Source organism: Hakea prostrata, chromosome 9 (assembly GCF_041222555.1).
Source record: "Hakea prostrata isolate BN-2017 chromosome 9, UWA_Hpros_2, whole genome shotgun sequence".
In the NCBI taxonomy this organism is placed as follows: domain Eukaryota; kingdom Viridiplantae; phylum Streptophyta; class Magnoliopsida; order Proteales; family Proteaceae; genus Hakea; species Hakea prostrata.
The window spans coordinates 52,682,168-52,708,917 of record NC_142608.1 but is presented as its reverse complement, the minus strand read 5'-3'; the positions used below and the strand labels follow the sequence as shown (position 1 = coordinate 52,708,917).

The 26,750-nt window shown below is 37.4% G+C and overlaps 2 protein-coding genes and 1 pseudogene across 2 annotated transcripts; all 3 read right to left on the bottom strand.

Moving 5' to 3' along the window:
* Positions 1 to 1,530: 1,530 nt before the first annotated feature.
* Positions 1,531 to 3,549, bottom strand: LOC149005527 (F-box/kelch-repeat protein At1g57790-like). The gene is made up of 2 exons (XM_089169077.1): positions 3,431 to 3,549; positions 1,531 to 3,074 (listed from the first exon to the last, which is right to left on the bottom strand). The coding sequence occupies exons 1-2, from the start codon at positions 3,466 to 3,468 to the stop codon at positions 2,012 to 2,014; spliced, it is 1,101 nt and encodes a 366-aa protein (XP_089025203.1). The 5' UTR covers positions 3,469 to 3,549; the 3' UTR covers positions 1,531 to 2,011.
* Positions 3,550 to 3,696: 147 nt separating this feature from the next.
* On the bottom strand, positions 3,697 to 4,376 carry LOC149005526 (AT-hook motif nuclear-localized protein 17 pseudogene; annotated as a pseudogene).
* A 19,504-nt stretch (positions 4,377 to 23,880) lies between these two features.
* Positions 23,881 to 25,452, bottom strand: LOC149005525 (F-box/kelch-repeat protein At1g57790-like). The gene is made up of 2 exons (XM_089169236.1): positions 25,374 to 25,452; positions 23,881 to 25,029 (listed from the first exon to the last, which is right to left on the bottom strand). Exons 1-2 carry the CDS (start codon positions 25,409 to 25,411, stop codon positions 23,961 to 23,963), a joined length of 1,107 nt encoding a protein of 368 aa, XP_089025362.1. The 5' UTR covers positions 25,412 to 25,452; the 3' UTR covers positions 23,881 to 23,960.
* Between the last annotated feature and the right edge of the window lie 1,298 nt (positions 25,453 to 26,750).

The window sequence follows — 26,750 nt, the reverse complement described above, 5'->3', positions numbered from 1 at the left end:
TCTCTTGCTGAAATAAACCTGCAATTACCTCACAATCAACACTCAACCCACACACACTGCAAACAAATGGATGAACAGAGATCTAAACGAGGGAAATACTACAATTGACTTTTAATTGATACCAAAGTGGATACAATATCTCCCCCACAGAAATCCTACAAATCCCCATAACCAGAGGGACTTTCCTCTCCTACAAGTCAAGTTCACCCCAAAGCTAACACCAAAATTCTCCCCCTCCCCTTACAAACACACTCTTTCCCTTTTTATACCCTCAACACAATCCCAACACATAACCAACTATTCCCTTCTTGGAGTTGATCCCCTGCAACTACCCAGTACTCTCAGCCTACGGTGCACGTACTTCAAAATTGGTGTCCTAACACGGTCCAACCTAGAAGAATCGGACTGGTGTCCAAAAAGAGTTGGATTTAAAGAAGTTTTTTTTTTCAGCTTTACTTTTAGTTTTTTATTTGTTTTAGCATTCCTACATGAAAGGTTCAGACTCTGTTTTGGGTTTTGATTTCAATTAGGAGTTGCATTTTATTTCCTATAAATAGATTGTATTAGGATCCATTTGAAGATTGAATAGGATGAATTGAGTTATAATTGCGAGAGCTTGTGTGGCTAGTTTACGAGTGTGCACACGCATTCCTTCCTCTTCTTCTTCTTCTAACCTCTCTCCATTACAGCCCACCATAGCAGCCCTGTACCAGGCCTGTGTCACCCAGGGGAAAAAAAGAAGGAATAAAGCTCCCTAATGGCAACCTATAGCCTACAATCAAAGTCACAGAATCATTGTTTAACCTATAAGAATAGTTCCGGAGCCAGACATTTTACAGTTTCTAATACACTCTTCAAAGAAAAACATCAACAACCCAACACATATGACCAAGGACCAGTCAAATTAAGCCCAGCCATGGGTTAGGCCATTAGTCCCTGCAATATCACAACTGGGGTGTTAGTGGAGGATTCGTCAGCAGAAAGGTAAGGCTTCCAAGAAATCAGAGATGCGAAAGAGAAGAATGCACAAGAAAAAGAAGAACATAAAAATAAGGAGAGAGGAAGAGGGAGGGGTTAGGAGAGTGCACACACACATACACACTCTATCATACTATAATTCATGATATCAAATCTAAAACATCTTAATACCAGCTATTTACAAGAAGAAACTCCAACTAACAAAGGAAACCTAGTAAACTTAAACACACACAACTCTTAACACTTGCAAACGTATCCCACTTTCAAAATTGACAGGATAATATACTATTTACCCAAAAGAAAATAAGTTCCTAATATCCTACCAAACCTTAGAATCAAGTTGGACCCGTTTCATCTCTAACTGGATACCTAACTAGGTTTGGGTCCATACAAAGTAGTGTATCTGTGTCAATTCCCCCAGTATTGAAATCAATACCAGACAACTGGCAACCACAAATATCATCTTCAATGAGACCATGTAAAATATATAAGTTGCTTCACTGGTGTATAATTCAAATGAGAAGTTGAACCGAGCATGGATGTGTGTGCATGTTTACAAAAAATTATGTCCTTACAGCTTCCCATTTGAACATACAGAAAGGGAAAAGAATTTCTAGCAAAAGAAAAATAAATAACAAACAAAGACAAGAAATAACTACTTTAAAGCCATCTATTTGCATATAATTGAGCTGCCAACTTCTATTTCAAGATAATAATAATAATAATAACTTAAAGGCTCTTCACTTGTCATTGAATGAACAGGCAGGTTGTTAGTCACCGGTTCTACAAAGTCCATTCTGCAGGAAATTTCACCAGGCTGATTGCTACATCCAATTGTCAGAAGTAAACAATAAAATAATTAGACTCTGAAAACCTTAACTAAGTTTCTAATCCATACTCAATTTCTAACACAATCATTGACCAAAATTCACTGAAAACGCTGAGAAGCAATTTTTAAGATTTACAAAAAGGCAAACAAGAAATCTACATAATTAGAAGTTTTGGAAACCCTTACAAACAAAATGCATAACATTTATGGGATCTCTTGAAACAAAAGATGACTCATCTTAGGTGGCACAATCCAGGCAGTCTTAGGAATTTTCCTTGCCTCATGCCACTGCTTAGCAGGATGGTACATACAGTCATCCAGAGAATATAAGTAAGTTGACTTCCCTGTAAAACGTTGCCTCGAAAAGTATATGCTGTTCCTGGAAATACTTGGGACATCGGTCGTTGAAAGAGAAGAAAGTGCACTAACAAACAAAGTTACCCCATTCAAGCTGTCCATTTCAACCCATTTCATCTCAGTCAAATCCAGTTTGAATATAAAGGGCTTATCAGGATAATATACACACACCAATAAAAGCTTCCCCTTGAACTCGACTAGGTGTTTAGCCTTCTGCTGACCAATGCTTTGATGAGGAAGATTAGGGGGAGGCACAGGAAGGATACTCCAAGTATGTTTCTCTGGATCAAATACCCCTACCAAATTATCAGAAGTTTCACTCAAACAATAAACTAACCCATTACAGAAAACTGGACCATCTCCACAGCCAAAGTTGGCATAATCAGTAGCTTGGTACTCAAAAGTTTTCCACGCACTATCACCTGGACAACATATGCTAATACAAATCTCTTGTCGAATTGTAACAATAGAGAAAACTACACAGTCAGGGGACGTAGGTGCACAAGAAAAGGCAAATTTAAACCAGTAATAGCAGAATACATTATATTCGTTAGGAAGTCTGATCCTAGACTTGGAGAAGAAATTGAACAAGAATATCTCATTAGCAAATCCAACAAATAGTACCCATCCATCCTTGCTGCACCGCATATGCTTCTTCCCTAGCTCTGGGATTTCTTCAAAATAGAACTTGCCCCGTGAAGGATCAAAGAACTTGAATATATAACCTCTACTGCCACCAATCGTTGGGGAGAACATAAGCCAAGGAGATTGGTTTGCCACACGGAGCACACGGTACTTCTTACAGACACATGACAAGCGGACAACATCGTCTACGCAGAGAGGGGATGCAATAAGCTCCAGCAGTTCTATAGGAAGGTCTGACCAAGGCCGTAGCTCATCCACTGGAACCCTGTCCAGCATAACATGAACAACAAACCATTCAGCATTTCGACTATAAGCAGACATTCGGTAGTTCTACCATAACCAGATATTGATAATAAAACCCGCCTTCGCTGTGCACAAAACAGAATCAAAATCAAATACTCCAAACAAATGCTTTCTTTTGGATCCTAATCATGGAAATATCAAATTTCAATTCAGTAGCTACATGTTCTAAGATGAAAACTAAGCATTGAAACGACCCGACAAATGTTCGTTTTCTACCGGAAACCTGAAACTAGTCGAGTTGAAAGTAGCAAAAGATTGGAACTTAAGTAAAACCCAGAAAACAGTAACAGAGAAGAATAATCCAGTAATAGAACTTACGGATTCCCGGTTTCACTTGTCCTGCTTCTTCCCGTCATGGAGAAAATCTAAGCGAGATCACCTCAAATGGAACGTTTAGGGCTCCAATTTTTCGTTTTTGAAGAGGAAAGCGAGTCATTTTCCCCCCCCCCTTTTTTTTTGGGTAAATGGGCAGGGAGCCCTTCGGAAACTAATATAGACAGGAGACTAGTAGACTACATTGTTAAAAGTGTGTAGTTTAATGCATTGCACGAGGGTAAATAGGGTAGATAAGTTGATTTGAAATTTTATAAGCCCAAGCAAGGAACGAACTTTCGTTCCGCCCGGTTCGCCGGGGAAATGGCGAAATATCGCCGAGATGTCGACGATAAGAGACCAGCAACCGTTCCTCCAAATACCTGCCCTTGAGCTCCTGAGAGAGAGATTGTGATAGATGGCAAAGCTACCGAAGTTGAAGAAGTGGGTTTCGAAGTTGAAACAGAGTAACCTAGAAATGTAGCAGAGAAAGAGAGAATGTCATAAGGTCCATGAAGGATTAAAGTAGACGCATGAGGTACAGGTGATCGAAGGGTAACGTTGGCAACGGTGCCAGAAGCGTTTAAAACGCAGAGCCCTACACAGCGGCGACGAGCGAACTGGGAAACCATCTCAACGACGTCGGTACCGGCGGAGAGTTCGAGAATGACAGGCTTCATAGCAGCATCACTGTCTCTGGTAATCACTATGGGAGGTTTCGGTTTGTTTTTCGAACCTGGTGGCCGACCTCGAGGCTCCCGAAGGGCGTCACCGGAAGTTGCAGAAGCGGAACCTGCAATTGATTTTTGGTGTTGGAATTGTTGGGCTTCATTCTTGATAGTGGGGTTTCAGCACTGACCATGAAGAGAGCTCCGGGTCTGGAAGGGCTATGATCTTCGTCTTCTTCGGAGGTATGGGTGTGGTAATCTCCTCGTCCACCATACTCTGCCATTTTTGCTCTTCTTGTAAAACCTCTGTTGCTCCATCTTTCTCTTTCGAAACGAGATATACATAATATCGCGGAGATATCGGTCGTTCGCCCCCGGTATCCTTTGGCCAGGGGTGAAACCAGCGAATTTCGGCTATTTCGCCGAAAAATAGTTCCTTGAGCCCAAGACTCCTGAGTTTATCATAGAGCTTTTTATATTATACGGGGATGGGATATTACGTATGTCTTAGTGAGAATCGAACCTACAACCATTTTACCAAGAGATGTGGATTTTATCACTAAAACAACTCTGCGTTAGTTTAAGTATTAATTTTTTTATGAGACCGAAATACTTCATTACTTAAATACTGCAGTTAAGAAGTACACGATGTCTACAATAGTCCATCTTTTGGTACTGTCTCGATGAATTGCTATTAAACTAGCTAGTAGCTAGTGATTGGTGTTTAAAGAGAGAAAAGCTACTCCTCCTTGACAAATATCATGTCCATTTCTTACCATAAATGTTTGACATGTATTCTAACATCACATCAAAAGGTTGAAGTTCATTTATAAATCACATCATTTTTTTTTAAATTTAATTACAACTTTTTAATGTAACTTATAAATGAATTTCAACAATTTGATGTGATATCGGGACATGTGTCATACATCTACAAGGAATAAATTGAATAAAATTTCACTACTCCTCTCAGTCTTGATGTCCAAGAGTGAAGAAACAAGTTTGAGTGGCCAAGTCTTCTTAGTTTCATCGTTACACCAAACGTCTTGGATTTGGTGTTGGATAAGCTGCACTTGATTTACCCCAAAACAAATGCTCTCAATCATTCCATTTCAAAAAGGAACCCCTGCACACATCAAAACAGTAGAGTGAATAAAATTCAATACATGAAGGGAGGCATAAATATGTTGTTCAATCTTGGGTGTTTCTTCATCTTCTATAGCATTCCCAACCCTTTGGAGTAAATGTAGATCTCTAACCCATCTATCTACATTAGATAAAATTCTTTTCGGGTTTGGGGGAGTGCTATTGCAAACCAAATTGTTTCTTTCAAACCAAATAAAATAGCAAGTTATTATAAAGACAGACATTAGCCATTGGTTTGTGGCTCTACCCACGACAGATTGAAAATAAAAATAAAAAAATAAAGGTTAGACGGTCTTTTATCAAGAAATCTACAAAAAAACTAGGGAGGGAGGGTTGTGGCCTAGGGCAGCCCCACTTCTGATTTTAATAAGACTTAGTTTGGATTCAGTTTAGAGGCTAGAACTAGTGATTCTAACCGAAACCAAATTGAATAGCCAAATTTATTTAGGGCCTGCTTGGTTACATGAATCCGTGAAATCTCTGGATTTATGAATTAGAGATTTATACTCGTTCATGAAATTTAGATATTCATATTTTTACACTAAAAATGTGAATATGTACTATAAAAACGCTAAACATTTGCACATTCAAAAAAATCATGTCGACCAGATATTTTTTCAGGATGAATTCGTAGATTTCATTCCACAAATTCAGGTTATCCAACACAGTTAATTTTATGAATTATGACTCCACAGATTTGAAATCTCTAGATATCTGAAACTCCAAACTCATGTAACCAAATAGGCCCTTAGACTATTAGGGATATCTGTATTAATTACCATGTTAGGTATAACGATAATTACTTAAACTAATTTAAATTTCAATGTATCTTTTAATTTAAGATTAGTTATTGACTCGGTTTATTTTTTTGTCTTTCATTGTCTCTTCATCTTTTATCCTTAAAATTTGTTTTTACTTTAATTATAATATAAATAAAACCTTTAAGAGAATAGAATTCTATAGACTAATTTTTTTCGCTAACGAATATATAAACTTAATTATGATTTGAGATTGCTTATGAATATGGAAGCTCAACTAGGTTTTATAGATTATCCTTCTCATCGGATTTAGGAATTTTTTTTCTTAGAAAAAAAAGGATATCAACTTAACTGATCACCTTCAGCTCTCAGCATTAATTAAGTACTCCCTGTGGGGTTGTAACATAATTTTTTAATAATTGTGATGCTAATGTGTTGGACTCTAATGTGTGTGAAGGTTTGCATCAAATTCTAGGAGTTTTGTATCATGGGCAAAATCTTCCATGCCTGGTCTTAGTTAGGATGTTGACATGTTGTAATAGTTGCACGACATAATGATTATCTCCTTCTAAATAATGTGATCCAAATCCAATCCTTTTGGCACTCGTGAAGCCTTTTGCACTGCCATTTTAGATGATATCCTGTTTTTGAAGAGTAGATTTGAGTCTTGTGTTTTTGAGCATGTTCCTAGGTTGGCAAACTCAATTACCGATAACCTAGCTAGGAAGACAATGTCGACTAAGAGCACGACTTTGGTGCCTGTTTCCACTCTGTGGTTGAAAGATCTTTGTATCATTTCTTCTTCAAACTCTGCTCTTGAATAAAAATCTCTTTTAACTAAAAAAAAAAAAAAAAAAAAAAAGAAGCCTTTTGTACTGCTAATGCTTTTGTTACAAATGCAATTTGACCCCCACAAGGTTTTGCAAGGTAGAAAATCAATCTTCCCAAATGATCTCATGCTACTCCCAAAGATGGCATGTTCCTAGAATGTTCTTGAGTCCTATCCACATTGATTTTAAGCCAACTTTTGAAAATAGCTTTGAAGATTTGGCTAATTGTGCTAATGTTTATGGGTTTCACCATGCAATGTCGTTGTATAATTAACCGATGAGGCCAATATAAGTGTTTTTGGTTTTTAGATGAAACCTATATCACTATAAGAAGTTCCTTTTGCTACGAAATTACATTTGTGTAATAGACAGTATTATACCATGGAAATAAATAAATAAAAAGTTGAGTAGACTTTTTACTGCAATACTTGACCCCCCAAAAAAAAAGTACTACAATATAAAGGTGTCTTAATTAGTTCCACTTTATACAACGGTAATTAATTACTGTAGTATTAAGGCCACCCAGAAAAGGGAAAAAAAACTTCATTCCCACTTGACTGACTATTTACTACGGATCCAACTTATATATTTGCCACGGACTTCAACTACCGTCACAAATATTCATTACTATAGCAGTGTAAATGAGTGAGTGGTAATTAGGTTCCATATTAAATGGTTTACTTTTTTTTATAGTAAAAACTTTTATAAAAATTAGGAAATGCAATTATAGCATGCATACATGTTGCAGTTTATAACTACCATAGCAGCTAGCTAGATAAAAGTTTTTTGGAAGGATGGGGATTTAAACATGATAATATGAGTTTTAATACAATCTTTCAGTTCAATCAACAAAGGAATAAGATTTAAGGGCCAACAAGAGTTCGTCAGTTGAAGGTATAGATGAGCTAGGCCCTCATCATTGTACCATATTTCCTACATTGTGACTTGTTGTTGGATTGCGAATTTGAGACCTTGTTGGATTCCTAGATTATAGCTTGTGCCTTTGTCCTTTTGTTGAGAGTGTTTTTATTCAAGTGTTGTATTTTCCCATTCCATATAATCCCCATACTCCAAGTTGCTTTGTCTACCCCTGGATTATATACGCCTGCACATAGCAAAATAGGCAAGTGTATTTTTTTATGCTGTCACATATGCATACATTGACATTTTGGTCTATCTTGTGTTTCTTGAGTTTTAAGAGACATAGTTGGTGACAATTTAAGTACCTCCTCCCAACTAGAGATGGATTGTAGCACCATCCCTATATTTGGCTAATAATCTGAAAAAGTTACAGAGTATCTTTCTTTCCAAACAAAATAGCATGTAATGATGAAAATTGACATATTCCATTTCCTTGTTGAGATGTCCATCCCCCATTCTCGAACCATGGTCTCACACAAATCCAGAATAGAATGAGTTTGTTGTAATGTTTTCCGTTTGGAGACCCAAGTGTCCTGCTGCCCAAATCTATTTGGTCCATTCACAGGAGATAAACAGGTGCTAGTAGGTTTCATTGGCATTGCCACAAGGTCTTCAATGGGGCGATGCATTGATCCATGAAGGTATTGTTGTGGCTAGAGGTAGGCCTTTATTAAGTAGCTTCCAGAAGAAAGTTTTGAACTTTGGATGGATTGGGAGTTTCCAGAGAAATTTCCACCAGCTCCTGCTTCCCATCACATTTGTGGACGGGCTCATTTTCTGGAGAGCTACGCTTGCATGTTTTGTTGACAGGATTCCATTAGACGAAACCAGTGAAATCCATGAATCTTGACTAATGGATAGCAAAGTATGAGGGTTAAGGGAGAGGAGAAGAGAATATTCCTTGTTTCTAAAAAGGTCAGAGTTGATTACTTGCTCCACTGTTGAGTTATGCGGCCAAGGCCCCAATTGTTGGTCCCCCACAAGATGATTTTTAGTGTTTGTTACCCTTGGATCAAACCAGAATGAGGTGTTTTGTCCATTTCTCACTTGTTTGAACACCATCTGTTGCAGAGTAGGTAGTAGGGCACAGATGTTGTTCTAGGTCCATGATCATTTTTTTTCTCTTTGTTTTTGGATCAAAAGGAGATGTGTTGGGGAAGTATTTTGCTTTTAGTACTTAGACCCACAATGATTCTTCTTCATGCAGCATTCTCCACCCTTGCTTGATTAGTAATGCTTCATTAATGTTGGCCATTTTTTTGAAGCCTAGCCTTCCTTCTTCTTTTGACCTACAACAGCAGTTCCAAGAAACTAACGTCAGTTGTTTTCTTTTAGTTGGGTTTCCCAGCTAGAATCGTTGGCATATTGAGTCAATTTGAGAACATAGACTTTTTGGAAATTTGAAACATTGCATGTGGTAGATAGATTGTGGTTGAAGAGCTGACTTGTATAGAACTTCCCTACCTGCAAAAGAGAGATTAGACGCTTTCCACATGGCCAACTTTGTCGTCATTTTATTTAGATTGAATTGCAAATTATTTATAAGTTTGTTCCAAAATACATAATATCTTTTTTCTTTTCACTTATTCCAATGATAGACAGTAGAGCTTGCTTCTTATCTGTGGGGACATTTATGCTAAACATGGCTCCACTTTTTTGCAAGTTTATTTCCTGTCCTGTGAGGTCTGAGAACAATTCTATTGCCGCCTTAAGTGCAAGAATATCATTTGTTTCAGCTCGACAGAAAATGAAAGTATCATTTGCAAAAAAAAAAGATGTGAGATATCTGGTGCTCTTCTAGCCATCTTAATTCCATGGAAGAGATTTAGTCGCCTATATTCAACAAGTAATCTGGAAAACACTTCCATGATAATTAAGAACATCTAAGGACTTAAAGGGCACCCTTGTCTTAGTCCCCTGGTTGCCGAGAACCAATGGTAAGGTGTTTCATTGAGCTTGATAGAAAGAAGTAGAGCTTATAAGAGCATGTATCATTTGAATCCAGTGGGAGTCAAATCCCCATAAGTGCATAAGCTTTGTTATAACTCCCCCCCCCCCCCCCATTAAATGGTTACTATAAACCACTAGTTGTTGTTCCCATTGTAACTTGTTATATTCAACGGAATCTAACTTTCGTGGTAAATTATTCAACCACATGAAAACAACATTGATCACTATTTGCGATGGCTCTAAAGCAACCGTGGCATATAGTTCAGGTGATACAATGGAAGCTGTTAGGCGGTGGATTAGGTGAACTTTATGCTACAGTTTTTAGTTTCCGTCGCAAAAAGTGGATTTACACAAGGACTAACCCATAAGGGTCATATGGGTGTTGATATTTTGGAAAACTCGGTTGAAATTATTTTCTAGGTTTTTTCTACTTGTTAACCAGCTGCTGAGAGATGATTATGTTATTAATCCAAAACTAGTTAGTGAGGGAGGATTGCACTTATTAACTAACCCTTAAGGATCTATTGTTATGTTTTATGCTTCAAAGTATATTGCATCAATTGTTGCTTACTAGATTAGGGGAGAGAGAAGGTACCTATTAAATGTAACATTTTCTAACATTTCATTGAGAATTTCTAACATTTTCATTGAGACGAATATCGATTGAGAATTTTTAACATTTGAAGGACCTAATGTTATGCTTTATTTTCAAGGTTACCTCCACAGAATTTCTAACGTTTTCATTGAGACGAGAAAGCTATTCTATAGAATCCTAGGTTTAGACGAAGGAACTACGTGGTACATAATGCTTTGGGGACGGATGTACAATCACAAAAAATAACACAAGCAAAATACACTCATAAACACAAGGAATTTAACGTGGTTTGGCAAATCGCGTACATCCACTAGAAAGGAAAAAAGAGGGTTTTCACTATTCATGAAAACCTTGCCACTCTCTTTTCTTTCTTTCCTTTTAACCAAAAACCTTACCACTCTTACACCTCACAAAGTGCTACCGATTTGTTTGCTTTGTTACCTAAGTTATCCCACAAAGACTACTTATAAAAAATCCCAAAGTCCTAATTCTATATAATTACAATTTTATTCCTATAGAAGTAATTGACCCAAAAGCCTATTCTAGTTACAAATTCAACCGTACTATAATTATATGGACATGCAACATACAAGATACCTAAACCAACAATCTCCACCTTGGCTTGAATTCTGCAAACTACCTTAAAGAAAACCATCACTGATATCACTCTACAATCACCCATCTCTATGTATTCACCACACCTTGCTGCATGACCCACATCCCCTTCAGGTTATGCCTTACCACCATCACCTAAACTAACATGGTGCACACCCCTTAGCTAGGATATCCAGTACAACTCAAACCCCCTCGTACGATGTGACATGGCTCCACCTCTTCTAATGCTGCAGCTTGCTGCAAGAGATCATTGCCACTTTCCAAAACGGAAGCGAAAGTCACCCGCCTCTTTCCAGATTCGGCTTCACTCAATATCTAAACAACCTACAAATTCTATCAATGCGTACCCCTTCCTTGAATGGCAACTAAAGCTCCACCTATTTTAACACTTCTTGCAAGCCTATATAGTTACCTGATCTGTGCACCCCGTACCCGTCATCAACCTAAATAACCCAACTGTTGATCTCCATACGAACCTATAAGATCAATACCAACCTCTACGATTTGTCACCTCCGCTGAGTTTGAAACGCCCAAAAACCTTAGGAACCCCTAATATAGAAACCTTCTACACAGAATCCCATAGGAAACAATTTTGTACGAGACCGATCCGATAGTGAAAACAAGACCCCTTATTTTATTTTTGTTTTTCTTCCCACCAAATCAAAAATTTTGTTTTCTTTTTCTCTTTCGGTTCCACCTTCTATTGCCATTCCAATTTTTCAGCCTTTTTTTTATTAATTTATTTTTATTTCAATTCTTCTCTCCCACGGTTGAATGCCAAACTGTGTTTCTTTTATTTTTCTCTGATGATTGATCGATCTTCTTCTTTTCTTTACTCTTTTTTCCCAAGAATTGCACGATCCCATTGTCGTCGTCTCCTTTTCTTTTCTCTTTTTTCCCAAGAATTGCACGATCCCATTGTCGTCGTCTCCTTTTCTTTTCTTTTACCGTTCAACGATTCTAACTCCGATCGTCGAACAATCACAAAAAAAAAAAGTGGATAAAAGAAGGACTTCACGATCTCTAACATAGATAATCATACATTTGATATGCACTTAGAAGCCTTCTTCATTCTCCTTGCATTGTTCCTCTTCTTGGATTTTTGCATACCTCCAGTGGTGATCTATCAAGCCTTGCTATGATACTACTTGTTGGGAACTAATGCACAACCACGAAAAATAACACAAGCAAAACAGTCTCACAAACGCAATGAATTTAACTTGGTTCGGCAAGATCGCCTATATCCCACCCTAAAGAAAAAAGAGTTTTTCCATTATTCTTGAAAATCTCACCACTCACACCTCACAAAGTATTACCCATTTGCTTGCCTTGTTACCTAGGTTATCCCACAGTAAGGGTGTCAATATGGTATCGAAACCGTTTAACCATACCGTACCATACCATTTAAAACCGCACCGTACCATACCAATTCAACTTCGGTATGGTATGTACCGAAACCGTTTTTTGGAATTTGGTACGGTACGATTATGGTTTTAGATGGTATACCGTTGGTACATACCGTATACCGTACCGAATTACCGAATACCGTTTTTAAGGTTAGTTTTGTAATTTTAGTTTAACCTTTAAACCCTAATAGGTGAATAACCAAGGTGCTAAAGGACTATAGTTGTAATATATGGTTCTTCCATTTCTGTAGATCTTAACCAGTTAGTCTCTAAACAACTTGTGATAATTTGGGATTGTATTTCTATTATTTGTTTCCCCACCAAACAAGTTGCCTATTTGCCTAGTAACCATTAACCTCCTAGCAGCAAGTGCCAAGAAAGCATAGCGTTTAATTTGTATTTGCAATTTTCCAAGCATTTCAAGTATGAAATTTATATGGGTGTTTCTTTATATTGGAAGCCTAAAAAATGTTATCTTGTATAGGAGAGAATAGACAAACATGTAGGCAACTTTGAATTTCAGAATAGCTAATGTTGTCTCCATTTTTTTGTCTCATCCATGTCCTTTAGGCTATCTTAAGGGTATGTTTCCCTTGGCTGTTATTTGGCTTAATCAATCTCTTCTCTTTCTCATCTATTGGAGTGCCCTTCTAAATTAAGGTTAATTAGCAAAGTGATATGATTTTATACCGAATTCATACCGTACCATATACCGAACCGTTCCGTTTTTATCGTACAGATTTCATACCGAAACCGTACCGAACCATTTTTAAAATGCCGTTTTCATATCGTACCAAATTTATATGGTACGGTACGATTATGGTTGGACGGTTTTGAAATGTGGTACGGTACCATACCGTACCGAATTACCGATACCGTACCGTATTGACACCCTTATTCCACAGAGACTATTTATAGGGAATCCCAAAACCGTAATCCCGATATTATTAAAATTTTATCTTTGAACAAGTAATTGACCCAAAACTCTGTTCCAATTATAATACGACCAAACTATAATTATATGGAGCCACATAATACAGGACCCCCAAACCCACCTCAGGGCACACGCATAAATGGGTGTTTGAATAAGTATTTCTTGGATAATTTTCATTTGGACCCCTTGAGGTTTGATTTTTAAGTCATTTTTAACCCAAAAAATGATTTCTTGCTTTTTCCTTCACTGTGGTATCCAAAAAAGCCAATTAAGGATACACAATCACTTTTATGACCAAAACAACCTTATGTTTTTTCAATAGAAAAATTTTATGTTGGAACCTCTATTTCTAGGCATAAACTCAGGTTGAATTCCTACTGTTACATAGGTGTTAGTGTCAGACATAAAATGACCATAATACCATTATATCAAATTAATAGAAATGAAATTACAATTTTACTCCCACACCCTATTCCCAAAAACTATGGAGATCCCCCTTCACCCGCCATTGGCCCCATTGTTGGAAACCACCCCAAATAGAAAAAGAAAAAAAAAAAAAAAAAAAAAAAAAATGACCACCATTGCCCCACATTCACCCTAACAGAAAGGTTAAAAGGTTAACATCTCTCTGCACCTTTCTCCAACCCAGAAAACAGTAGCAATGCCACTGGCGAAGAAATTAGATGCAATGTCATTCTCAAATCTTTTGTGGAATTACTAAAAAATCCAAATTACAAAAGAAATACTATAGAAATGAAAACTATATGTTTCTCTTCAACATCAAACTAGTGATTATCCTTTAGAAGGACTACGTACATTTAAAATTTTCCTTTTCACTTGATTTTTTTTTCCATAGCATTTTAATTAAGTATAATGCCATATCCCCCTAATTGCTAGGCTTGTGTTGCCTCCCTGAATTCTAGGGCATCTTTCTTCGCAACTAAGGTAACATGCTTCTTGAGATTTTGAGTATACTCTGGTATATATCGACCTTGTTTCTCCCTTTGATGGTGACTGACATACTCATCCGTGAGAAATCCACTTCCGAGAGGGGCACAAATGGTTTTACGAATGCTTCTTTTCACCCTCTTTTCTATCCCTCTCCCTTGTTAATACCATTAACAATCTTGGATAGTAGAGCCTTAAAACATTTCTTTATTCTCTTTTTGTATATTAATTAATCCAGAGGATCTCATCTTCTGCATTTTCCCTTTTAATTTAGTTCTTTCAATTTTTTCACAAGTATTTCGATTCTAGTCTTATGGCACCAAACAAAGATATCACACCTCCATCACCATATTTAACAATCCTTGAGTCTCTTTTTTTTTTTTCCCCCCTAAAGTTGTGATTGGGCAACTTCGACAAATTGATTGGTGTAATGACTCCATAATCCTAACTCGGGATCCATATCGCAAGTCCAAGTACCCAAAGCTATAGCCAAAAGAAGCTATGGGCTATCCAGATTAAGGCCCATGTTTTGGCCTCAGAGCCCATAGATCTTGATATTGTTGGTGAATAACCTGCCTTACTGGGAACCGGAAGAGGATCCCGCTAGAACCCAGATGGACTGGATAGGTGGATTTCCAGCGCGAGGAAGGTCAAGTTGGAAGAAGTCCGCAAGCAAGGTAAGACCCCTCCACATGTTGGTTAATGTTACAACTGTGTTAGGAATCAATCAGGTAAACAAAGCACCCAAGTAGTAAAAAGTACTAGGGGTGATTGCTTAAGGCAATTGATTGACCTAATGAATCGCCTCAAGCAACAAGCTAGTCAGACTTCAAGAATAAAACCCTAAATTGCCCCTGGAACCCTATTTAAAGTCATCCACGACCTAATTACACATTATTTTATTCGTGGAGGCTGTTGTGGACTGAGTAAAGGCGAAGCACACATGGTTGGTGGAGAACATACCTCTATTCACGAAGAAATCTTGGATTTTACTTTGACTTTCAAATCCAATTGAAGTTAGTTGATCATTATCTTATTCTATTCAAATTTTATATTATTTGAGAGTAGTCTTCTTCCTCTAAAATTCTATAGTGATGAATTTGAGTAGTTTAAACATTTTCCATCAATGATCCCTGTTGGATCATGCCAGAAGATGGATTCTTATATATGAATCAAGGGCTGATCTTGTCGAAGAAGATGTTGTGGATCTAGAGTTTTCTTCTTCTGTGATTTGAAGCCTAGTGACCTCTTTGGAGTTCTAAGAACGAAGTTCGGACTTGAATCAATCCAAAATCAAATCGAGGATGGATGATCAAAAGTCTGAATTTTGGACTTGGGATTATGCTCGAATGAGGGGCAGTCGATTGACCCAATCAACTGCCTTAATCGACGAGCTGTGTCACAGTGGCTGTGTTGATGCTGATTTTGCTCAGTTTGATTCTCAAACCCTAATATAATCTTATAATCTTAACCTAGGGGTATTCTGGAACCTGTTAGTGTGTTTACTTGGTGAGATCTAGCATGATTACCAATACTTTTAGTTGAAATAGGTAAAGTTACAATTGCATGTACATTTGAACTAATGCTATAATAAACTGCTTGCTTTGCTATACTTGTCATTAGTCTTGTATCTGTTATATTTACTGTTATTCATGCTTATATGATGGTGATGTGTCATGAGTGATGATAGATGCCTTTTATTACTTTGCATGGTGTGCTTGGTGCGACTATGATTGGGGAATACCTAACTGGGTGCTCCTAACTTGGGATATCAGGGGTGCATCTAAAATTGTGTGTGTGTGTGTGTGTGTGTTTTTTTTCTTCTTCCTCCTTTAGGGATAGTAGATGTAATTGATTGCAAACACAAGGGATCTATATGTAATTTGTCCAAAGAAAAAAAGAACACCTCCTCATACCTCTTACCAAATAAAAAGTTGAAAATGGTTCTCCTACACCAAGTTCTTAATCAAATAGCTCTCCTTCGGAAAGGAAAACCAGGTGATTGATCTTGAATCAGTTAAAGGATATAATCATGAACCAAAATCGAAGCAAAGCTATTTATAGTAAATTTCCCAACGCCACAGAGAGAAGAAAATAGACGCATAGAACCAAGAGTTTCTGTGAATTCCCGCAAAACCCTAATCCGGAAATCTTTAATGAAGATCCTATTATGTAAACCCCGTCTGACTTAGAAAGAAGATGTAGTTTGAATGAAGATAGACCTGGGAGATGGACTATGAGTACTATGATGACATCCTCGGAAGGTCCTACACAATTAAGTAAGACTCTCTCTTAAGTTGGAAAATGACCCAAGTATAGGTTGAGGCTTTCGGAGACCAAAAATTTGTTTTTGCACCGGCCGGCCGGGCCCAGGGTTGTGAAAAAGACAACGCAAGGCGCGAACAAGAAATGATAAAGACGACCTCGAAGACTAAGATTAAGACCAAAAATATACCAATTATTTGAACAAATAATAAGGAAAAATACTAGACTATATTGCAAATTGAAAGAAATTGAGATTATTAATTGCTAAGACCTAGGGGCGATCACCATAACAAGCATTCCCACCCTCTCCCGCATAATTTGAGAAATATTTCCGATTGATAGTCGAGATTCCCTTCCTATCTATTAGCTCTCTCAAGTACAATAGAAATTCCTCAATGCTAACCCACTATATTCTATGTGGGTTACAACAACCGAGAAATCATTAAACGGGATCCCATGTAACAACTACACAAACCAGAAGATATCTCTATCCTACATGTAATTCATGGCTTTACTCCAATGAACTAAACACATAAACCCCTCTCGGTTCATTATGATTAACAAATCAGTTGATTAGTGGCCAATTAATCAAAAGCATGAAGAATAGAAGTAAAAACCAATCAGGGAAACAATATCAAAAATATTGATGAAGTCAAGGGGGAATCAAAGATAGGCTAACGATCCAGAAAAACAAATAGTTCATACGAAATTAAAACACCGAAGAGTCAAGAACATTGAAGAAGGTGAAGAAAAACTATCCCAAGCTCAGACTCCAAAGCCATCCAACGCTTCTGGTTCAACCCCACGCCTTCCAAAGCTCCCAAAAACGCCTCCTCCAGCCTTGGCTGCTATCCTTTATAGATTAATTAAACAAAGAGTTGAATCAAACCGAGCCCGACAACCAAGGAGTGTGATGTATAAATGGACAACAGAGACTCCAAGCAAATCCCACCGGGTGAAGACCAAGACGCGGAAGCTCTCCTCCAAAATCAGCCGATCGGACACCAATGACCACCGATGAATATCTTGATCAAAACGGACAGAGACACCAAACGGACTCTATCCTTCTTATTTGAATTGGATTCTTCTTCTCTTCCTCTGATCAAATCCAAAAGGAAATAAAACAAGAAGCGCAGGACTCATTCTCTTTATGTTTTGACGAGGTAGGACTCTTGCAATAATACCCAGATTTGATTGATAATTCCTACATGTAAAAGTAATAAATCTTTATTAGAATTTGTTAGGAAATATATAAAATCACCAAAATTATAGAAATTAAAGGAAAGGGTGCAACATATTCATTTTCATATCATATTAGGGTAAATTGATATAAAACAATTGTAAATACATGGAAATATAGTTAATTAATCATATAAAATAATATGCATGAAATCAACTTATCACGGGGGGCGAGGGGGGAAAGGCGCGGGGGCAGAATTGGTATTTGTGGAAGTTTAGGTTTCTAAAGCCCTATATATACAAACGTTGATCTAATTCGAACCACTTTGCCTCTAAGATGTTGAAAAACGTGAGAAGAACCCTAGCGCTCCCTCTTCAAGACCAAGGAAGATCCCAAGCATCCATAAGAGATTCCCCCATTGAATCTTCTTCAACAAGTTTAGTATTCTATCTTGTACTCTCTAGATCTATTCTATCTTCTATTTCTACCCATTGTTGTGATTGTGAGAAGGATCTTATGCTACTGTAATGATCCATTCTCCCCATTCACTATATCATTTCCATGGACAACACAATGTGATTTCGGTATTAAACATAGCATGATCTTCATGATCTTATTCTTATTTGAATGATTGGATTTCTAATCTATGCTAGATCTATTCCTAGGTTGTTTTTGGATCATGATCTACTAATTTTTTATCTCTGGAGTGAATTCCCATTCACTCTAGTCTATCCGTGAGAATCTGCGGATTAGGCCTATTATGTGATTTGTTAGATCTTCGCTCTGATGACTATGTTAGATGCTTAGATCTCATAGATAGTCTCCATATACTATTTCAGAATTTTCCTCTTAATTTCTAAGTATTTGGAACTCAAACGAGGAGTTTCCCATCGAAACTTAGGTTTTCTGTCCGCACACGGAGGCTTGGTCGACTACCTTGGTCGCCCCAAGCGACCAACGGTGTGCAGTAACAGCAACTTCCCCATTTTGACTTCGATCCTTTAGGGTTTGTTCCTTATGTTCAATATCTATTTGTTTAGGGTTTATTTGGTGATTTTGGACTTGCCCTTTGATCTTTTATCTTCGGGGTTTACGAATAGAGTTTAAGATGAGTACGTTCACTCACAATTCACATAATTATATTCGTTATTTTGATAGAACTTGCATGCATATATGTTAGCTATTGTTTTAGGACTTTTCTATATTGTTATAGTTTTTAGAATATGTTTTATTATGTTAACCTGCATACTTGTATGAACGTGAATGATTCTATTATGATTGGACCTTGATACTATATATTTGTGGAATCGTATTGAGATGCGATTGTCTAGGTTGTGGTTGTGCAATGGGGAATGCCCTTTTGGCATTTCTGTCTTGGGACATCAGTGGCGGTGGTATGGTACACATTCCTATGGTGCCTCTTGGTGTTTTCCATAATTACTGGTTGATATACCTAGGTTTTGTTTAGAAGTGTTTGGCTAGGAAACCCTGTCATATCACACCCTATCGGCAGGGGCATTGAGGCCGAGTGACTCGTGGCAGTAATGGGGATTTGTGGGCCCTTAAGGCCGATAGCTAACCCATGAGAGGACACAAATCACATTGTGGGGGCCATTCATTGGTAGGACCGCACATAATAAACTTACGCTCATGGGCGCCCAAGAGTGTGAGAAGCATGAGGGGACACAAGAGCTTCCCGTTTATTATATGTGGATGAGCAATAGGGTTAAGAGTCTATGTAGACGAGAAGGAGAAGATGATTCTAGGGGGAAAGATACAAGAAAGGATCGCGAGAGGCGAGGAATGGAAGTATCCAACCCTAGAATATATGTGACTCAGTAGATGACGTGCATTGGGCTAGGTATAACCCTGACACACATTAGTACTCATACCAATGGTGGAGTGAAAGAGTGGTGACCTAAACCCCAACCATGGAAAGTCCAAGAAGAATGCCAGGACCCAATTATTGTGGAGAACCCAAAAGACGTGCTTAAGAGCCTTGAGGGAGAGTGACTAAGACTACCCAGAGGAGTATGGTGTTCTATCTTAATATGTGTATGCCAATAGAGACTAGCATGTTAGAGTTAGTTGCATACTTGCATATTGTCTCATAATATTGCATCATGCTTTGTAAAGAAAATCCGTAATTGTTTGCCACTAAGGAATCAACGATGAACTTAATATGTGTATGCAAAGTGTTAAAATAGAACACCATACTCCTCTGGGTAGTCTTAGAATTCACTTCTTAATGATAATGTGAGAGTGGAATGATTCAATTTTTGTAAACTAATTAACTAAACTAAACGATCCTAATCCATAAATTTAATGCAATCGATTATTTCCTTAATATTTCACCGTTATCTTAATACTTGTCATTGTTTGCCACTAAGGAATCAACAATGAACTTTAATTTTGTAAAGATAATCCGTAATTGTGCTCGTTCCTTTATTGATCATCTGCAATTCACTATGAAGATAAGTCCTTTGAGCAGTGGACTATTATTGGAAGAATTGTGCAAAAGAATATGAGAAGAAAGAGATGGTATGAAGGTGGCATTGATGCATGCTCGAACAAAATGATCATTCTTTCTTCAGGTTTGAAATGCTGGATTCGGCGTTTGAATTCCTCTAGCAGTAATAGTTTGATTTGGCATTGATCCAATACCATCAAGATGATGCATAAGATCACAAGTAATAAAAATGAATTTTAACTATTCTTCCACATAAGATAATTTGTTCCATCAAGCTTGACAGAAACAAGGTTGGAGAGATTGGTAATGGGGAATGGGGTGTTAGTAGTGGCCATTGAAGATGTAGTGTTTTGGGGGGAAAATCTCAAAACCTTGGTTCTGATACCATGAAACAAAGGAGAGAAGAATTCTAATTTTGATAAGTATGTTGCTTACCTTAATGGGTAAGTCTTATGTATATATTTATAAATAAACTTGAAAAATATGGCAAAATATGGTTGTTATACAAGAGCCGTTTACAACAGAATTGAATTCAAATTTAAAAACTTGAATTCAAAAACTAATTTAAAAACTTGAATTCAAAAATTGAATTAAAAAACTAACAGATCCGTTATGATCTTTCAAAAACTTTTAAGCCATGATTTTGTACTTTTTGTTTCTTAAAGTTACTCTCATGAAAGTCATACATCTACTCTATAAGTTGCTTCAGACATCAATTATTGTTTCTTATCTCAATAGAGCTAATCTCAATGCCAAAATTTCTCCCCCTCTGGAACACTTCTATGAACTAAGTCTTTCTTTCTTCTTTCTTTCTTTCTTTCCTTCTTTCTTTCTTTCTTTCTTTCTTTCTTTCTTTCTTCTTCTTTAGAACTTCCGATAAAATAACAAGAAAGAAATACCATTAAACTTGATGAAGGAATTGAGTAATATTTGGAAGAAAAAAATTGGCAATAGACCTCAATAACCAAATATCTGAGTGTTATGTTGCTGATACTGCTGAACCCAAAATTCAAATTCATCTACAGGTTTAGAAATTGAATCAGTCTTAGGTTCATTTAAAACAAGAAGGAAGAACCTATACATTGTAAACCATATAAGTGGATACAATGGGCAATCGAATTCAACAACTGGACAATCTAAGAGCATATTCAAAAACTCTTTAATCCTTATAATAACCAAATCCTCTTTCCATGTTAGGGAAGTGACTGAGACTGATGGTCAATCCTTTGATAAAATAAAATGTCAATATGAAAGAGTTGGAATTAAATAAATATTTTATTTTATCTTTATTTTTAGTTTCTACTTATTTTAGCATTCCAACATGAAAGGTTTTAGACTCTGTTTTGGGTTTCGATTTCAATTAGTAGTCACATTTTATTTCCTATTAACAGGTTGTATTAGGATTTTTTTTTTGTAAAGAAAAGAGGGGATGCAGTAGCAGCGATCTAGCGCCCCCCGCTACGCAATGTTTGGACTTTTTATCGAGTGCAACCTATGTAAGCATTAGCCCTGTGCACTACCAGCGCAAGCACTGGCCCTATCAGCAAAGCACCACCGGAGGCCTAGTATAGTCCACAGAAGCCGGTAGCACTCATGCCCAGGCCAAAGAGCACACAACTGTCCAATGCAAGAAATAGAGGAGTAGAGGGGATTCGAACCTAGGACATGAGGTTTACCAAACCAATTGGGAATGAGCTTGGGACCACTAGACCACCACCCCCGGTGGTACAGGTTGTGTTAGGATACATTTTTAAGATTGAATAAGATGAATTGAGTTATATTTGTGAGAGCTTGTGTGACTAGTCTCTGAGTGTGAGCACTCTCTCACTTCTTCCTCCTCTTCTAATTCTTCTAACCCTCCCGTTCATTACAGCACACCATAGCAGCCCTATACCAGGCCTGCATCACCCAAGGAAAAAAAGAAAAAGAAAAAAGGGATAAAACTCACTAGTGGCAACCTATAGCCTATATTCCAAGTCTCAGAATCATTGTTTAATCTACAAGAATAGTTCCAATACATTCTTCAAAGAAGAACATCAATAATTATACTTATCAAGGTTCTTCATGCAGATCCACACAAATCTGGTCCAAACCCTATCCATATGATCTAAGACCAATCAAAATTAAGCCCAACCATGGGCTAAGCCAGGTTTAGTCCCTGCAATATTACAACTGGGGTGTTAGTGGAGGTTTGGTCAGGAGAAAGGAAAAGCTTACAAGAAAGCAGAGGTGCAAGGAAAGAGAAGAATGCACAAGAAAAAGAAGGGAAACAAAAAAAAGAGAGGAAGAGGGAGGTAGGGCTAGGAGAGTGCACACTGCACACACACATACCACTCTATCATACCATAATTCATCATCTCAAATCTATAAAATCTTGATGCTAGCTATTGAGAAGAAGAAAATCCAACTAACAAAGGAAACCTAATAAACATAGACACACACAACTCTTTAACACTTGCAAAGGTACCACACTTTCAAATTTGACAGGATAACATATTATTTACCCAAAAGAAAATAAGTTCCAAATATCCTACCAAACGTTAGACTTAAGTTGGACCTGCTTCATCTCTAACTGGATACCTAACTGGTATGGATCTATACAAGGTAGTGTCTCTGTGTCAATTCCCCCAGTGCTGAGAAAAACTCACCCATTCAATTGGCAACCACAAATCTCGACTTCGATGAGACTATGTTCCAATGCAACAGAGGGTCAACCATCACAATTGGGTGATAGTCATTGGCAAAAGTCTCTTCCATCAGAACCTGGTCTGGTCTTGGGGTTTCACAAATTATATTAGAACTGTCGATTGATTCTTCAATATCAATTTAATCACACCATGTACTTCACCTTGATCATCACTTCTGCATCCACATTTGATATTCCTTCTAACAATTTTATCAAGCTCAACACTTTTATCATAGAAGTTCTAAATATTTCTCAATCTCCTTTAACTCACAATGTTACCATCTTCTTCTTCTTTTGAACCTATACCATTATCTAATAAACCTGCAACTTCATCGACCTCTTTTCCCTCTTATATTCTATCTGCATGAGTTCTCTTTCTGAAGGATCTACCCATCTCAATTTGACCCAAATATCTTGGGCAGCAAGACAAGAAAATAGGAATGAAGAATATGGAATTCTGCATAGTAACTCTGCTTTCAAGTTTTCTAGTTGGATACAGCAGCAAACTCTCAATAGGGCATTGACTTTACCTGTAGATTATACATCTCCCTCCATTCTTACTGGTTCTTCCACTAGAAAAGTGTTGGATAAAACATTATATCTATGTATAAACAGTAAAATTCAAATATAGACTGGGTTGCTTGCTTCACTGGTGTACAGTTCAAATGAGAAGTTTTGTGCGTGTATGTGTATTTATCAAAAATAATGTCTTAACCGCTTCTCATGTGAACAAACTAAAAGAGAAAAAGATTTCTAGCTATAGAAAAATAAATAACAAACTTAAGACAAGACATAACTACTCAAGCCAACTATTTGCATATAATTGAGCTGCCAATTTCTATTTCAAGAGAATAATAATAATAATAACTTAAAGGCGCTTCACTTGTCATTGAATGAATAAACAGGCAGGTTGTTAGTCACAGGTTCTATAAAGTCCTATCTACAGGAAATTTCACCAAGCTGATTGCTACATCCAAATGTTAGAATGAAACAATAAAATAAATAGAAAACCTTAACAAGGTTTCTAATCTAAACTCAATTTCTAACACAATCATCCACTAAAACTCACTGAAGACACTGAAAAATTATTTTTTACCATTTACAAAAAGGCAACAAAGAAATTCACATAATTAGACATTTCAGAGATCCTTTCAACAAAATGCCTAACATTTACGGGTGTCTTGAAACAAAAGATGACTCATCTTAGGTGGCTCGATCCAAGCAGTCTTAGGAACTTTCCTTGCCTCATGCAACTGCTTAGCAGGATGGTACACACAGTCATCCAGAGAATATAAGTAAGCAGACTTCCCAGTAAAACGCTGCCTCGAAAAGTATATGCTGTTCCTGGAAATACTTGGGATATCAGTTGTTGAAAGAGAAGAGAGTGCACTAACAAACACTGTTACCCCATTCAAGGTGTCCATTTCAACCCATTTCATCTCAGTCAAATCCAGTCTGAATATAAATGGCCTATCAGGATAATATACACACACCAATAAAAGCTTCCCCTTGAAATCGACTAGGTGTTTAGCCTTCAGCTGATCAACTCTTTGATGAGGAAGCTTAGGGGAAGGCACAGGAAGGATACTCCAAGTATATTTCTCTGGATCAAATACCCCAACCAAATTATCAGAAGTTTCACTCAAACAATAAACTAATCCATTACAGAAAACTGGACCATCTCCACACCTAAAGTTGGCACCATCAGTATTTTTGTACTTAACAGTTTTCCACTTACAATCACCTGGATGACATATGCTAATACAGAGCTCTCGAAAAGTTCTAGTAATAGAGAAAACTACACAGTCAGGGGCTGTGGGTGCACAAGATAAAGCAAGTTTACTACAGGGATACCATACTGCCTCAACATCTCTAGGAAGTTCGATCCTTGACTTGGAGAAGGGATTGAACAAGAATATCTGAAAGACCAACTGAACAAATAGCACCCATCCACTCTTGCTGCACTTCATAAGTCTATTCCCTAGATCTGGGACTTCTGCAACATAGAACTTGCCCTGTGAAGGGTCAAAGAACTTGAATATAGGACCTTTACTGCCACCAATCGCTGGAGATAACATAAGCCAAGGAGATTGGTTTACCACATGGAGTGCACGGTATTTCTTACAGACACAGGACAAGCGGACAACATCGTCTACGCAGAGAAGGGACGCAATGAGCTCCAGCAGTTCTATAGGAAGGTCAGCCCAAGGCCGTATCTCATCAACTCGAACCCTATTCAATATAACATGAACAACAAAACCCTTCAGCATTTCAACAATAAGCAGACATTGATAATAAATCCTGACTTCGCTAAGCACGGAGCAGAATCAAAATTAAATTTTTTTGAACCCTAATTGCTTTTCGTTTGGATTCTAATCATACAAATATGAGATTTCGATTCAGTATCTCCATCTCTTAAGATGATTACCAGACATAGGAACCCATTAAAGACGCTAAAATTTTGGTTTTCTAGCACAAGTCCTGAAACTAATCGAGTTGAAAGTAGCGAAAAATTGGAACTTAAGTAAAACCCAACGAACAGTATCAGAGAAGAATAACCCAGTAATAGAACTTACGATTTCTTGGTTTGATTTCTCCTGCTTCTTCTCGTCATGGAGAAAACCTAAGAGAGATCGCCTCACATGGAACGTTTAGGGCGCCAAATTTTTTGTTTTGAAGAGGCCTCTGAAACTGCTTTTTTACTTCTTTATTTATTTTTTATTTCCATGAGTAACGGCTTTGTGCTTGAAAACACCTAGCCCAAAACATGGTACATTTGCAAAATAAAAGTTTTGATTTGGTGTGGTTTGGGTTTGGTTTTGGTTCGGTGCAGTTTGAGTTCAGTGGCTAATGGTTTGTGCTAACTATTTTTAAATCATTACAAATTCTTATTTAGTCTCCACAATAAATTTTGAATAGAAAATAAAAAGCATTTGAAGCAAAAGGTATTTTGGTGGCATTCAGTTTAAATTAAACTTCAAATATATTTAGAGAACTGAAGTTCAACATTAAGCCTGTGGATATTTCATAAATGTGGATATTATTCTATTGAATAGAAAACTCTATCTTCAAAACTATATTTTAATAAAAAATTAAGATCTTTTTAAAATATAAAAATAGATAAATAAATAACAGGCTTAGTAGAACTAGTCCATTAAAACCACTTATAAACTACATTTTAATAGGACTAGCGGAGTAACTAATATTGGCCACAAAGGGGTTGGTTGAGTTATGTTCACGATCCACTTCTACTCATCCTCAATAGAATTGTGAGTTACCCAAAAAAAAGAAAAAAAAATCTAACCTCTAAGGGTTGTAAGCATGGTACTTCATGTCGACGATATATCGCCATGTTGGACTTGGGTGACACAAAGCTAGCCATTGAAACGAAAGTTACAAATGGTCGCCGGAAAATCATCGGAAATTGGTGATTTTTCGTCGAATCGGCGAAATGTCGACGAAATCAACTATTTTGTCGCCAGTGGCATGAGTACAACCGCTGTTGGTGAGTTCTACCGCCGGAAGAGAGGAAGAAAATAATTGATACACAGCTCTTCCAATTTTTCAACGGACTAAATATTCCGGTCTTCTCTCAGTTCGCCGGTAACAAAACTAATCCAAAACCCTCTCCGCTTTGTCTCTCTCCAACTCTTCTCCACCACCGTTGCAAGCCTGCAAGGCTGCAACTCTTCTCCCGCATGACCTGACTACCTCAGTCTGTGATCCCTCTCTGTGATCTCTCCCTCTCCAACTCTTCTCCTCCACCGCTGCAAGCTTGCAAGGCTGCAACCTCAGTTTGCGATCTCTCCCTTTCTCCCTCTCTCTCTCTACGATGGTGCACAACTGTCTTCTCTTCAATCTACTTTTCGGGGTTTCGATGATGTCGCCGGCTACCGACACGGCTACACCAACCGATACTTCGGACCATGGTTGTATGTTGGAATTAAAATGGA